Genomic DNA, 12,585 nt, shown 5'->3' on the forward strand with positions numbered 1-12,585 from the left:
TGATTATAAAGCCTTCTCATGTGATAGATAATAGAAGGAGTGATATCTGTCCTGCTCCATAATAAAGATGAAGTCTCAGATGATGGGATCCTAAGTTCAATCTGGAAGAGACTACATTTGAACAATGAAGTTATTTTATTTTGGAAAAACAAAACCTCTTACTTTTTCCGCGTACCTAGTCGATGTAAGGTAGTTAGTTTAAGAGTATTTATTTAGACTCTCAATGGCTCAACGCGCAAAGAGGAAGGGAGACATAACTTATTTGCAATTTTCATCCTCATTTGTGATCTGAAGAATACGAAATCACGACTGGAGTTGACTTGTGTGAAGATTTCGCGATCGACCTTTGCGGCGTGTTGTATAAAATAGGTCATATGAAATTTGAGTATCTTCGTAACCTTGCAGATGATAGCATAGAAACTCAACTCTATGATAGAGTATAATTGCTCGAGACGGTCCTGATTACCATAGATACGAGAACTGGAACCGTCTAGTACACTAAATCGAGATCAATCGATCTTGTCAGCTATTCAGCCATTCTTCTATTTGACCCACGTTGATTACTGTCACCTGAATACTAAAGGTTCACGTAAGTCATATACCATGGCTTGAACGAACTTGAGGTAATGGATGTATATCATAGCATTATAAAGCAAACGTGCAAGGGCACAATTATTAATCCATGTATTATGGAATGTGGAAAGCTCATGTCTGGGGATCGCGGGACTGAAGCGTTGATTCGATTCCATGGGCTCAATATACCTGCATCATCTGAAATTTGCAGCTTACTCAATTGTCGGCAATGCCAGGGCATGGTGATATTTCACTTGTCATGCCTTGATATTGTTATGTGCTCGGGGAATTATCAAACAACGTCATTCGTATCTTAGCACAGAATGTGTGATCACTTGATGTATCACGCAGATTTTGGAAATGAATTTTTCCGTAATGCACACTTCATTTAGGAATTCGGTATGGAAAAGCGCAGGCAGACTGGTCAATACCATTAACACAGTGTGAAGATTTTCGTAATGCTACACATATCAAGCAAGGAGGTTGGAGCAGATCAGGCATTACCAACAGCTCGCTATCCTAACATACTCATCTCCTGATACTTGAGCCCTGTACTCACGGTTACGACATGTATCTCTCGACGCATCGCAAGGCAATATGTCACGTGCACTGCCTATTTGCGCACATGTCGTTGTCTGCCTCGTTCCTCCCTTGCTCCTTACCGACGCCACCACCTCATACAATGGAATGCCTGAGGGATCACTGCGATTCAAGGGATACTCCCAGTACTTGGACATAAATATCCGCTCTACTCTCCCTGACCTACTCACAAAAGCTGATGGTCGGTTCTTTGCGGTTTCGCGAGTCTGCTGGTCCGCCATATTGGCAACGTCAGGTCGATTTGTAGAAGTTCTCCGACATCTGATATGTCCGGGTTATGTGTCAAAGTTCCAGAATTCCTTGGCGCTCAAATCCATCCGCCGCCAGACCATCTCCAAAGTACTCGCAACGATCACTTTCGGCCTTCAATGAGCGACTCGGAGAGTTTGGGAGGACCTCCTTGCACCTGGAGCTTAAATGCTGTTCATCGACACCGGGAGCTTACGAAGTGATATTTCGGTTGCGATGTCAGTTGCCTCAGCGCAGACACCCTTTTGTTGCGACGTCCAGTCTAGCCCATCAGGTCGAATGAATTGGAGATTTTCCACAAAAGAATTCAGGCTCTAGGAGTATGCAGCTACCTAAGACCTGATAGATATTGGAGCAAGAGAACTTTGACTTCAGGGGTCACGGAGCAATGGCTCGATACACCTCCAATGAGTCCTGATTTATTGAAGAGACAGGAGCGTCCATCTTTCAATTCTTGGGAGAAGTCACCGCGAGGTTCGGCATCGTAGACATCTGAATATACTTAGGTAAGGTACACACAGTAACACACATATACGATCACTAATTGATTCTCGAGCCAACGCAGTGATTCTTAATCAGAGTTTTTATGTCCCTAAAGCCCATCCCAGTCATTCTGAGAGTCATCTTCATAATGTGAAGTTTTTATATAATCTTCTGGATGTTTCTTGCTTGATCAGAGGCATTCATGGGCAAATCGCTCCTAGCACGCCCTTGCCATAGATTGGTGAAGAGGTCTGAGATTGATGAAGGTCTTTTCAACCACTTGTTGTCAATTTACAATCTGTGGATTTGTTATGTTATATCTACTGCCTCCGCTTTGCAGAACGGCCAATTGAGGTAGTATCAAAGCTGTTCTATGGTAAGCTCATCACTATCAGATGACGGGATATCATGCTAAACAATCTTTCTCCGACTTAATGCCAACTTGAGTCCTGTGATATATAGTACTCAATACATGTAAGGCACTCTTCTGAACAACAGAATTTCGAGTAGTTTCCCTACCTCTACCATAGAATAAAACTGGGCCCGGGCTCAGCCCGAGTGACCAGAGAGAGAGGCCGAGAGGGATCAGGATGCCAGTGTGCATCGTGCAAAGGTGACGGGAGGCACTGGGTGGCGGGGAGAATAGAGAAATGAGCTTGAATCGCCGATTTGGATGAACAGGTTTCCATGTTTGGTACGTCTTTGTGCCTGGTTCCTGGTGCCTGAATTTTAGGGGAACGTGACTGAGCTCTGCATTCCTAAACTTGAGGCAAGGGATGGGGCTGGGAATCCGAATGGAGACTTCACGTAACGGAAAGGTACTGCAAGGGAGGAAAACTGGGATTTCGGTCGACTCCCTCAGTTCCAATCGGAAGTTAGGTTCTGATCTAAAGACACTAGTCCCATGGCAGCCTCCCCTTGAACTTTGGCACAAGTTGCCAATCTTCTACAACAGACTCCGTAACATAGGTATATTAAACTCATTTGTCATGGAAGAAAGAAGCGTTAATAATCATCTGCCAGTATTTAAGCATATCGGCCAGCCAGCCAGCCGTTCCCTTCCTTTGATATGGAAATTACACCTTCATCCACTTCTCACAATATATCACTCTTTAAATGACAAGATATGAAACCTCCCAGTTTTTTGAAATATCATTAATCATCCACTGCCTGAACGACCTGAACCCAGTCGCCATCCCCATACGCTCCCGGGACACTGTCCCCATCGAAAAGACTAGCAAGCACCACTCGATCCGATTGTTCGACTTCCCAGGGCTGTCTACCATGCTGAGCAATGACGTTATCGAAAACGAGAACATCTCCTTGTTGTCAATTGTGGAGTACTCGGATCGCATCTGTGATCTTCGCCAAATGTTCGAGATACTTGTCCGGAATTGGCGTGCCGTCGCCGTAGAGCTGTTTGGTGACCTCCTTCCTGGCTCCATTGCCCTCTTGAGAGTTCTTCCAGTAGGCAGCTAGCCCAGTGAAGAGTGTCGGAAGTCCCGTGCCTGGCTGACCTGGAATAGCGGGTAACCTATGTGTCAGCATCACGCCGTCGTCTATCCATTCTCATGCCGTATGCTTCCCTCTTCCATATCTAGCAATCTGCGCCTCGATCTTTGCGCGCTTTGTAGCCACACTGTCGCCCTCCAAAAACTCCTTTCCAAACGCTTGTTGCAGAGTTGAACCACCTGTGTACTGCTTGTCGAATTTGTAGGTGACCCTGCTCAGAATACCTTTGTCGGTCAGCTCCTGGATGAACTCCGGGATCTCCTTCTTGGCCCTATGGAATAACTCTAGTGATGAAGAAATGGGGGTCTCGCCCCCTTTCGAAAGTGCCTTGTGACTATAGAAGAAAACGTATTCGGGAGCGTGCGGGACCTGGGATGACTCGTTCTGGTTGTAGATGAGAACTTCCTTGGGACTTTCATTTGCAGGCGCCACATTCAGCGCTAATAACGGTCTATCGACTACAATGCCGATGATCTGATGCGGTTTGTACCCGAAAGCGTGTGCGAATTGGCTAAAGGCGCCGTGGATAGGCAAGTCTCTAAACAGTAGTGCCCCGTGGATGGCGAGTTTCTTGGTAAGTATACCATGTATCTGAAGAGATTTTACAGTATGGACGACCGCATTCAACTGATGGAAGGCCTCAAAGCCAAGGGTGTCGCAGTACCGCTGGGATGGGGCTCGCCAAGAAGTCGTTGGTTTGTCTCGGGTCAATCATGGAATTGTCAAACACAATTGGAGAATCGACGTGGTTGCTGGTTTGATGGGCTCCCACAACATGCCATGTGAGAGAAGCCGCCATTGTGAGTTGGCGCTTTGCAGTGGCTATGGGTGGAAGTGATTGCTCGGATTATGAAGGATCGCAGGCTCCTACAACAGACAACGGACATAGGCTGGAGTTGTCGGGAGCGCTCAAGGTGTGGTTCCCGGCGAGTATTATACATACGGGAAGAATGCTAGCATGTGCTTTTGATGTGTTTGAAGCTAAAATCACGTTATTTTGGGCTTCATGTTCATTGGCGAGAATCAATATCTCTACCCCATTTATCGTTACCCGTATCCTCCGGTGGAATAGGCTTATCAATGCTATGATATAAAGTGAGATGCACATCTGAGCCGAAAACATGCCTACTTGAACCAACGTTCCATTCTCGTTCCAACATGCGTTTAGCATATCTCCTTGGGAAGAAATCGAGCTATTTGACATGGCGTAGAGTAACTACAATGAAGCACGAGAGACAACCAGGATTCTTTGATATGATAGATTCACAGCAATCGCTCTACTAAGGTAAGCACATGTTGCAACTGCGCGACTCATCGGCGGCGATACGGTCACATGCTAGCCGTTGCATAGAAGATATCTGAACAAACAATAGCGTCAATAACTGCAGATACAAATGTACTACTCCCGGCTGTCTTCGATGCGGGGTCTGGGTCACTTTTCGCGTCATTCGAGAGATTGGCTGAGGACTGTCGATCGGTGCGACGTTGGGACGAAGTTTGAGCACATAATCTGTAACCCTGTTAGCGTACTAGGTAACCCGTACATTAGGAATTCCTAGAGGCAACTTTTAAATCCTATCTCGGGATTTTCAGGTCAAGTCAAGGGTAACCATAGGACGTCATGGGTTTACAGCAGCCCATAAAGGTTGGTCATCCAAGTGCAGCCATCAGGGTCTTCGGGAGGGTGCCTCGTCTCTTGGCTGCTGTGAAACCTTTCAACCTGTCTTCAAAAAGGAATCACGGCGACAACAAATCGCAGCATCAGAGAATATCGCAGCCCACAATGTTCCCCAAATCATCATTTGATCAAAAGGGAGCGGTGGAGGCCGACGTTCGTAGGGAAACTCCTCGCCAGCCTTCACCAATCGATCTCGGCAACGTGCCGCCTTCCGCGAGGGATCCCATACCATTTTTCAGGAGTACTCTCTTCCAGATACTCGTTGTCGGTCTCTGCGCTTTCTGTGCGCCGGGAATATGGAGCGCCATGAACGGACTTGGGGTCGGCGGCTCGCAAAGTCCAGATCTGGTCAACGCAGCGAATGCCCTTCTTTACGCCTTCATGACGTTGACTTGTTTCGTTGGCCCGTTCCTTACCAATTTGATTGGATTTCGCTGGACTTTGGCAGTTGGTGCTCTCGGGTATCCCCTCTATGCAGCCGGCCTCTACGTCAACAATCGGACAGGCGGAACATGGCTCGTCTATTTCGGCTCGGTGGCCTGCGGCATAAGTGCCGGAGTCTTCTACAGTGTCGAGGGAGCGATTGCTACGGGATATCCCGAAAATCACAAACGAGGCCGCTACGTCGCGACGTGGTTCACTTTTCGCAACTTTGGCATGATTATTGGTGGCGCCATCTCGTTGGCACTCAACCACAAGGTCAACCAGAAGGGCAAGGTTGGATACGAGCTGTACCTTGCCTTCATCGGCATACAATGTCTCGGATTCTTCTTTGGTCTCTTCCTGTCGAATCCTGACAAGGTCATGCGGAATGACGGAAGTCGCATCGAAGCGCCCAGAGGTATTCATTGGCGGACAGAGCTCATCGAAATGTGGAAGCTACTTAGAAGCCGTTCGATTCTTTTATTGACGCCCCTCTTCTGGTACTTTGGTTGGATTCAAGCATACCCCGGCACATATCTTGCCACATACTTCAGCGTGCGCTCAAGGGCGCTAGGCAGCTTCGCTGCAGCTATCGTGAGCACCTTTTCTACATGGATTGGCGGATCTCTTGTGGACCTCCCGTGGTCTACGAATCGCCAGACACGAGCTCTAGCAACATACTCCCTAATTGTCTGTCTCAATACTGCCACCTGGATATGGGCCGTCATTATCCAAAATGAGTATCGATTCACGCTACCTGTCTTGGATTGGGCCTTTCAGAGCGAGTTCGGACGAGGGTTCGGGCTTTATATGCTCGAAAGAGCGTCTCTTGGTATGATTGAAAACTTCATCTACTGGACTATCGGAAATCTATCGGACTCGCCGGGCGACCAGATTCGGTATAGCTCTTTGCTTCGTGGCATCGAGACGGCAGCAGTAGCCGTAGGGTTCGGCATCCAAGCCGTTCCAACTCCTCTCATTGCTACAGCAAGCATCAATTGCGGTCTTTGGTTTATCGCCCTACCATTCAGCTACTTTGCCACTGTTCAAGTTGTGAAGAAGTTCAAAGAGCAGGACCGGATGCTGGACCGGATGCTGGACCGGACGCAGGAGGGAGTAGGAATTGTGGGACAGAACGTCTAGCCCACGGTCGATAGGTCTCAGTTGCTTGTCAAGTTCTTGGAACTTGTTACAAATGCACGAGGATCAATGATCCGACGGAAAAAGACTGGCAATTATCAAATAAGACATCGCAGAGCTTTCCGCTTTGGCTCTGTTCATGTTACATCAAATGTCTAAATCACTCGATACCCAGGAAATCTTTGCGCTGGATGCTCTATGAGTGTTGGTCAACAAGTAGTTAGGTAGCATCGAAGACATTACTGTTGCGTTTAGGTTCTAGGTTGCCGCAGGCTTCTATCCGCCTCGCCCGTGACGCTTGTACAGAGAGTACCGTTTACTAGCGAGACTGAACGCCTTACCCATGTAAAGTCGTGTGACACATCATGCGTAAGCCACCAGTGTGGATCGTCAAATTTCAATGTCGAACATGCAGGACGCCCTACAACGAACATGATTGATGAATTATTATCCATAGATGCCAGCACATTTCTGAGATTTTGACCATGTTGTTACACATGCATTTGGCACCCATGGACAGGGAGCAGTTGAGCCCAAGCGGAGCATGGATCCTCATCGTGAGAGCCGTCACATCAGAGTCTTGGGAAGCGCGGTTCGCAGCAGCAACAAGACCTCCAAAGCGTCATACTTGCTGCAGTAGTAACAAAGCTCAAGCGATGCTTGGCCTTTCTAGCAAATTCTTCAGACCAGCGGCCCAGCCTTATGCAGCAAAGCCGCTGACCAGGTGGTTGCGCTAGCTAACACCTGCTCTCTTGCTCTGCTAATCACCTACTGTCCTGCATATGGTCTCTTGATTCAGAAGCAAGGTACGAGGCAGTAGACAGCGCTGATCATCTGCACTATGCCTGCACTTGCAGCGTCACAGTCTTGACTTATCCACAATTGAAAGCTGGGCTGAAAATCACCCCATCTCCTGATTCGTTCTCAGTCGAGCTGAGGGCGGGGAACGTTGCATTAGACAGCGGGAACGGCTGTAGGCGAATGGAACTATCATCCCGGGCCAGTCCAACGCGTTCACTCCACCCGGGTTCAGACGAACTGCATCCCCGAACAGCATCATGAAGTTGGAGTTTGCTTTCTCGGGCATATTGAAGGATTCTGGTATCACTTCTCACGTCTTTAGCGGCTCGGGAGTAGCCACTCCCGCCTTGTGCAGCCCGTGTTAGGTGGATTTAACTGTAACACAGTTTCGCGGACTAAAAGTAGAAAGCCAAGCCAATATTGCCAAGCCTACCCAGGTTGTTGGCATGAAGCTCTTCTTACCGAATTACCAAAACTATCGCGAACCTCATTGTGTGCCTTTGGTCCGTTAATGACTGCGAAATGGTCAGGTCAATGCCGAGATGTAGTTGTGCTGCAGGGCTGTGCACTAACAGTGGACATAGAGACAGAAACGCAAATCGACTATCCCTCAACTTGGCCTGGATGATCGTATGAGCGCCAGCGACGGCAACTCAATTCGAGTATATAAAGTATGCGATTGCCAGGCTTCTCGGGGAACTTCTAGTCATCATCAACCGTATCTTCTATCATCTACTCAACGCAGTGTCAAGCTCCCAGCTCTTCTTCAGTCACTTTAGACTTTCACTCCATCATCAACTCGCCATCAAAATGCAGTTTACCACCGCTCTCGTTTCCATCTTGGCTACTGCCGTCATCGCCGTTCCCACTGGCAACACCGGCGGCGGCGGCGGCTCTACCCCCTACGATGCTTGCTCTGGTCTCTACGACAGCCTTCAGTGCTGTGCCACCGATGTTCTTGGAGTTGCGAACCTCAACTGCGCTCCCCGTAAGTCCCAAGTCATAATCTAGTAGAAAGTGCCGCATAGTACTAACAACCCATGCCAACAGCTCCTGCCGTCCCTACGTCTGCCAACGACTCTAGCAAAGTATGCTCCGCCATTGGCCAGCGTGCCCGCTGCTGCATTCTTCCCATCGTAAGCTCTTCCATCCAGTAGAAAGCAAATTTTGGTGTTGATTTCCTAACAATAATCCCCACAGCTGGGCCAGGGTATTCTTTGCCAGGCTCCTCTTGGTGTTCCCCAGTGAAGGAAGTAGTGGCAGCCAGATGATTTGGAAACAGATCGGCCTCAAATCTCTTCTTTTTCTGCAATAATTAGTTGGCGTGCTTGAACGGGGCGAGTTGGGGGGAGTGATTAGCTGCGAGGCTACAAGCCCCGCACTTACATAGTAACTTCAGTCATTACTGTGTAGCTTACTTTCTGGGCGCGCCTATAACTGAAGCCCAATCCGTCGAGAACTCGTGATTTTGTAGCTTATTTTCCTTGTCGCTCTTGTCTACAACAGATTCGCAGTAGATCAAGTGATCAGGCACAAGCATATTACGGAAACGTAAGGAAGGCGTTGAGAGATTCAGAGTGCGTGATTCTTTATATCTACTAATATATACCTCGCAGTTGAAGTACAATAGCTTTGCTCAAGTTTTTCTACAGACAGCCAAGGTCTCCTCATACTGCTAAGTCGCCAAAGCGATGTGCGCGAATGAGTGTTGTCCACGTAGAACCTCTCTACAATACTCGTACACATTGTAGACTACTGCTATCCTGCACCTGTATTGTGGCGACTCGGAGTGGAGTTACCTACATTATTGCCAAGACTCATCTGAAAGATGCCTGTACAAACATTGAAGTCCGATTTCTCTGTTCTTTGCACATTTTCCTGCCCTGCGGAGAAGCCCGTCTCTTCAAGTATGCGTTCGAGAGCACACTAGCCCCTGCACTATGGCGTGCTGGTTTTAACTTTGCCCGCTACTGAAATTCAAAGTGATCCGACGCCCGGCTAAGATGGCACCGGCTGAACTATAAGTGCACATCGGGCATGATTGATAGGCGCAACAATTTGATCCTGAACGAGCCGTTGCACTCTGTATCTCAATAGAGCTTAGATCATCAACAACGAAATGGGGCAGCCCTGATTCAAGCACCACCGTAAATAGAGACGAATCTCATTTGGAATGACGAGGCAAACATGGGGAGGTTTTCTTCGCGGACAGGATTTCTTAAATATAGATCAGCCCAATAACTCATCCACATGGCTCTGGCACTACCAAAATCTTTGTTGAAAGACGTTGTGTCTAATGTGCTTCATTCATCGCCAATTCCCAGTTTTGCCACATTTGTCGTCGGACTTGCCGAGACCAACATCGAACGATGGACTCAACCCTAGCATCGAGCGTCATCCCTCAGGGTCTAGGTATCGAGAGCCTCCTACCTGAATGCGCGGTAATTTCCTTCATCGTCCAACCTACGTAGCGCGAAGGTCGCGGTTTTTGCCAGGTTTACTAAAATCATGCTGGCTTTAGAGTCAATGTGTCTCAGCAATACTGGCATCGGCGCCCGTTGCTCAAGCTGCAGTCAAATATCTCTGTGCTGAACAACAACTATATGGGGCTGTAGGCTGCAGCTACCAAAATTGCTCTGTCATAGATGGACTCAGTATGTGCATCCCGCCTTCAACATCGTAGCTGGCTGAGTATTCTCGCTGACCAAAGCAGGGAGTCAAAGAATCGTATTCGACATTTGTGGTCTCCCAAATCGAGATAGAGGTGCTTCTGCTACTGCTAGTGCCGTTGCAGGGGCTATTGTGGCCGTATTCAGTGTTGGCGTGCGCATATATTCTCAACTTTCACGATTGGACTATATCATTGGACTAGATGACTATGCTCTCATTTTCTCAGTGGCATGTTTCTCAGCGACCGACTTTCACGATCTGGAGACTAACGTCGACGTAGTTAATGTCGGTCCCTATGAGTGTTGTTGTTGTTTTCAGTAAGCCATCTCCATCATTGAAGTACAAGGAGAGGAGAATCTATAGAGATGGCATCTAATCTACGCTACAGCTGTTCAAAACGGTCTTGGCAAAGACATCTGGACTCTTACACCAGAGCAAATCAACGAGTTCTTCAAAGTAAGTGCGGTGAAAATAATTCAAGCAAAGTTAGCTAACTACATCCACCAAGTTGTTTTACGTCGGAGAGCACTTCTACGCATTCACCGTCATATTTGCGAAGACAAACTTCCTGTTTTTCTACTTGCGCCTTTTCGCCGATGAAAAGTTTAGGCGCCTAACTTGGGGTGTCATATGGGCATGCATCTTATCCGCAGTTTCTTTCCTCGTTGCGACCTCAGTGCAGTGCTGGCCTATCAGCTACACATGGACTAAATGGGACGGAGAACATCAGGGCCGCTGCCATGATATCAACATTCAGACTTGGGCTCATGCATCAGTGAACATCGCACTTGATGTTGTTGTAGTAGCGATGCCCATTTCGCAAATTGTCAGACTAAACTGGCGATGGAGACAGAAAATTGGGGCCGGCATGATGTTCGCCGTAGCATTATTGTGAGTGGTGCCCTGCGTTACCGGGAGAAATGCGCTTGATGAAGGTTGACTTCCACTACAGGATCACTTTCGTTTCCATCCTGAGGCTTAACTCCATTAGAAACTTCATGAAGACTTCAAATCCAACATGTGAGTTGCTTTGCTAATTGCAACCGCGAGTACTGATAATCGGTAGGGGACATTGTGCCAATCTCTAACTGGTCCTTCGTTGAGTTGAATGGTTTCATCTTCTGCTCTTGCATGCCCGCCTTTAGAGACTATTTCCGTCGTCTGTTCGTACGACGAAGACGAACAATTCGAGGTGTAAACTCCGTATTCGGTGCCAGAGCAAGAATGAGGACTGTTGGGAATAGTGTCGTGCAACCGGGCGATCGTTTACACGAGCTGATTTCAGATGACAATGACGACAATGAGCCTGATCATTCTCTGCGGGATATTAGTCAGGTGGATCCGGGAATTGGACATCTTTCAACCGGTGTCTTGGCTGCTGAAAGGGTTGAAAGCGAACCGAAAGCACCAACCGCACAACCCTCAACTCGAGATAGAGAACCGGACGAGGAGCCTGAAGAAGTGGATCTCGGTGATTTGAAACATTTGGCACCTTGGGTCTCTGTAGCAACAGGTAAAGAGAATGGCGAATGCTCGGGCGTTAGGATCCCGCGACCTGATGAGAGTTCTCTGTGAGGTAAATATCGGGGCCAAGGACGGGAATCAGTAAGGACACACAAGGAGTAGATCATTGCCAGGGAGGAGTAATAGTCGCGACGATTGCAAATTCGAGGGACCGCCTAAATCGAAGGGTTGAGAAAATCTATCAGGTATTACCGTATTAGAGGCTAGTTGATATGTTGGATCAATAGATTGCCTCTGCATAAGAAAGCAGAGGTCTAGTGTAAAAGATTCCCAACTCAATTGAAATGACAGACGATGGTAACATCTCCAGGAGCTCGGGCTCATGATGTCTACAGAATCTTAACTCGGTAGACTTTGTGTTATCACTCCCTCGAATACACTGTAGCTGATCACAAAGTACAAGTTCGCGCAGTTATCAATTGGTACATTGACGACCAAGGATTCGTCGGAGAGAAAATCAAGTCTATTTTGAGAGGAAGAAGACGTAGTGTGAAGGAGGTGGAAAATCCTCTAAGTTGGGGGGAGGCAGTTCATGCATGGCTGATATTTAAGTCGACCAGAGAAAACAACGAAATCGGCGAAAGGCCCCTAAGTAGGAAATTATTCCGGAAATCCTGACTAGATATCAGTTGAGGGCAAATGGTCCATTGTAAGAAGTCAATCGATATGTTGGTTTCCCACTTTTCGGTGTTATGAAACCACAAGGAGAGGATCGATGTCGCCTAATGGATCACAAGTTCTTTCGGAAAAGATTCCTACGCGGCATTTTGGTGAGAGCTTTGTCATGGCAAATCACATGCAGGTAAATAGCTATTTGTACGTAACGATTGGCGTGTGAACGACGCTTGTGAACGACTTCATTGGATCATCGCCCATTGACGTATTCGAGCCAGCTGATTGCAGAACGCAAGTAGCCCCCAGATTGGAAGTAG

General features: G+C 47.7%; 5 protein-coding genes across 5 annotated transcripts; 4 read left to right on the forward strand and 1 right to left on the reverse strand.

The window, feature by feature from the left end:
* Positions 1-1,170: 1,170 nt before the first annotated feature.
* BDP55DRAFT_635921 (uncharacterized protein) lies at positions 1,171-1,545 on the forward strand (the record flags this gene model as incomplete). The annotated part of the gene is made up of 1 exon (XM_060572838.1): positions 1,171-1,545. One exon carries the CDS (start codon positions 1,171-1,173, stop codon positions 1,543-1,545), a length of 375 nt encoding a protein of 124 aa, XP_060425274.1.
* A 1,515-nt stretch (positions 1,546-3,060) lies between these two features.
* BDP55DRAFT_696897 (uncharacterized protein) lies at positions 3,061-4,216 on the reverse strand (the record flags this gene model as incomplete). Its single annotated transcript, XM_060577623.1, has 4 exons — positions 3,061-3,192; positions 3,250-3,464; positions 3,546-4,044; positions 4,082-4,216. The coding sequence occupies 4 exons, from the start codon at positions 4,214-4,216 to the stop codon at positions 3,061-3,063; spliced, it is 981 nt and encodes a 326-aa protein (XP_060425275.1).
* Positions 4,217-5,105: 889 nt separating this feature from the next.
* On the forward strand, positions 5,106-6,926 carry BDP55DRAFT_676299 (DUF895 domain membrane protein). The gene has a single exon (XM_060575803.1). It carries the CDS (start codon positions 5,201-5,203, stop codon positions 6,659-6,661), a length of 1,461 nt encoding a protein of 486 aa, XP_060425276.1. The 5' UTR covers positions 5,106-5,200; the 3' UTR covers positions 6,662-6,926.
* Positions 6,927-8,269: 1,343 nt separating this feature from the next.
* On the forward strand, positions 8,270-8,707 carry BDP55DRAFT_635924 (hydrophobin; the record flags this gene model as incomplete). The annotated part of the gene is made up of 3 exons (XM_060572839.1): positions 8,270-8,447; positions 8,510-8,595; positions 8,660-8,707. 3 exons carry the CDS (start codon positions 8,270-8,272, stop codon positions 8,705-8,707), a joined length of 312 nt encoding a protein of 103 aa, XP_060425277.1.
* Positions 8,708-9,653: 946 nt separating this feature from the next.
* On the forward strand, positions 9,654-11,943 carry BDP55DRAFT_676301 (uncharacterized protein). Its single transcript, XM_060575804.1, has 8 exons — positions 9,654-9,900; positions 9,981-10,113; positions 10,173-10,357; positions 10,410-10,446; positions 10,518-10,585; positions 10,638-11,020; positions 11,082-11,149; positions 11,196-11,943. The coding sequence occupies exons 1-8, from the start codon at positions 9,829-9,831 to the stop codon at positions 11,702-11,704; spliced, it is 1,455 nt and encodes a 484-aa protein (XP_060425278.1). The 5' UTR covers positions 9,654-9,828; the 3' UTR covers positions 11,705-11,943.
* Positions 11,944-12,585: the final 642 nt, after the last annotated feature.

The sequence above is a fragment of the Colletotrichum godetiae genome, assembly GCF_030913485.1.
Source record: "Colletotrichum godetiae strain CBS 193.32 chromosome Unknown BDP55scaffold_48, whole genome shotgun sequence".
Taxonomy (NCBI): Eukaryota; Fungi; Ascomycota; class Sordariomycetes; order Glomerellales; family Glomerellaceae; genus Colletotrichum; species Colletotrichum godetiae.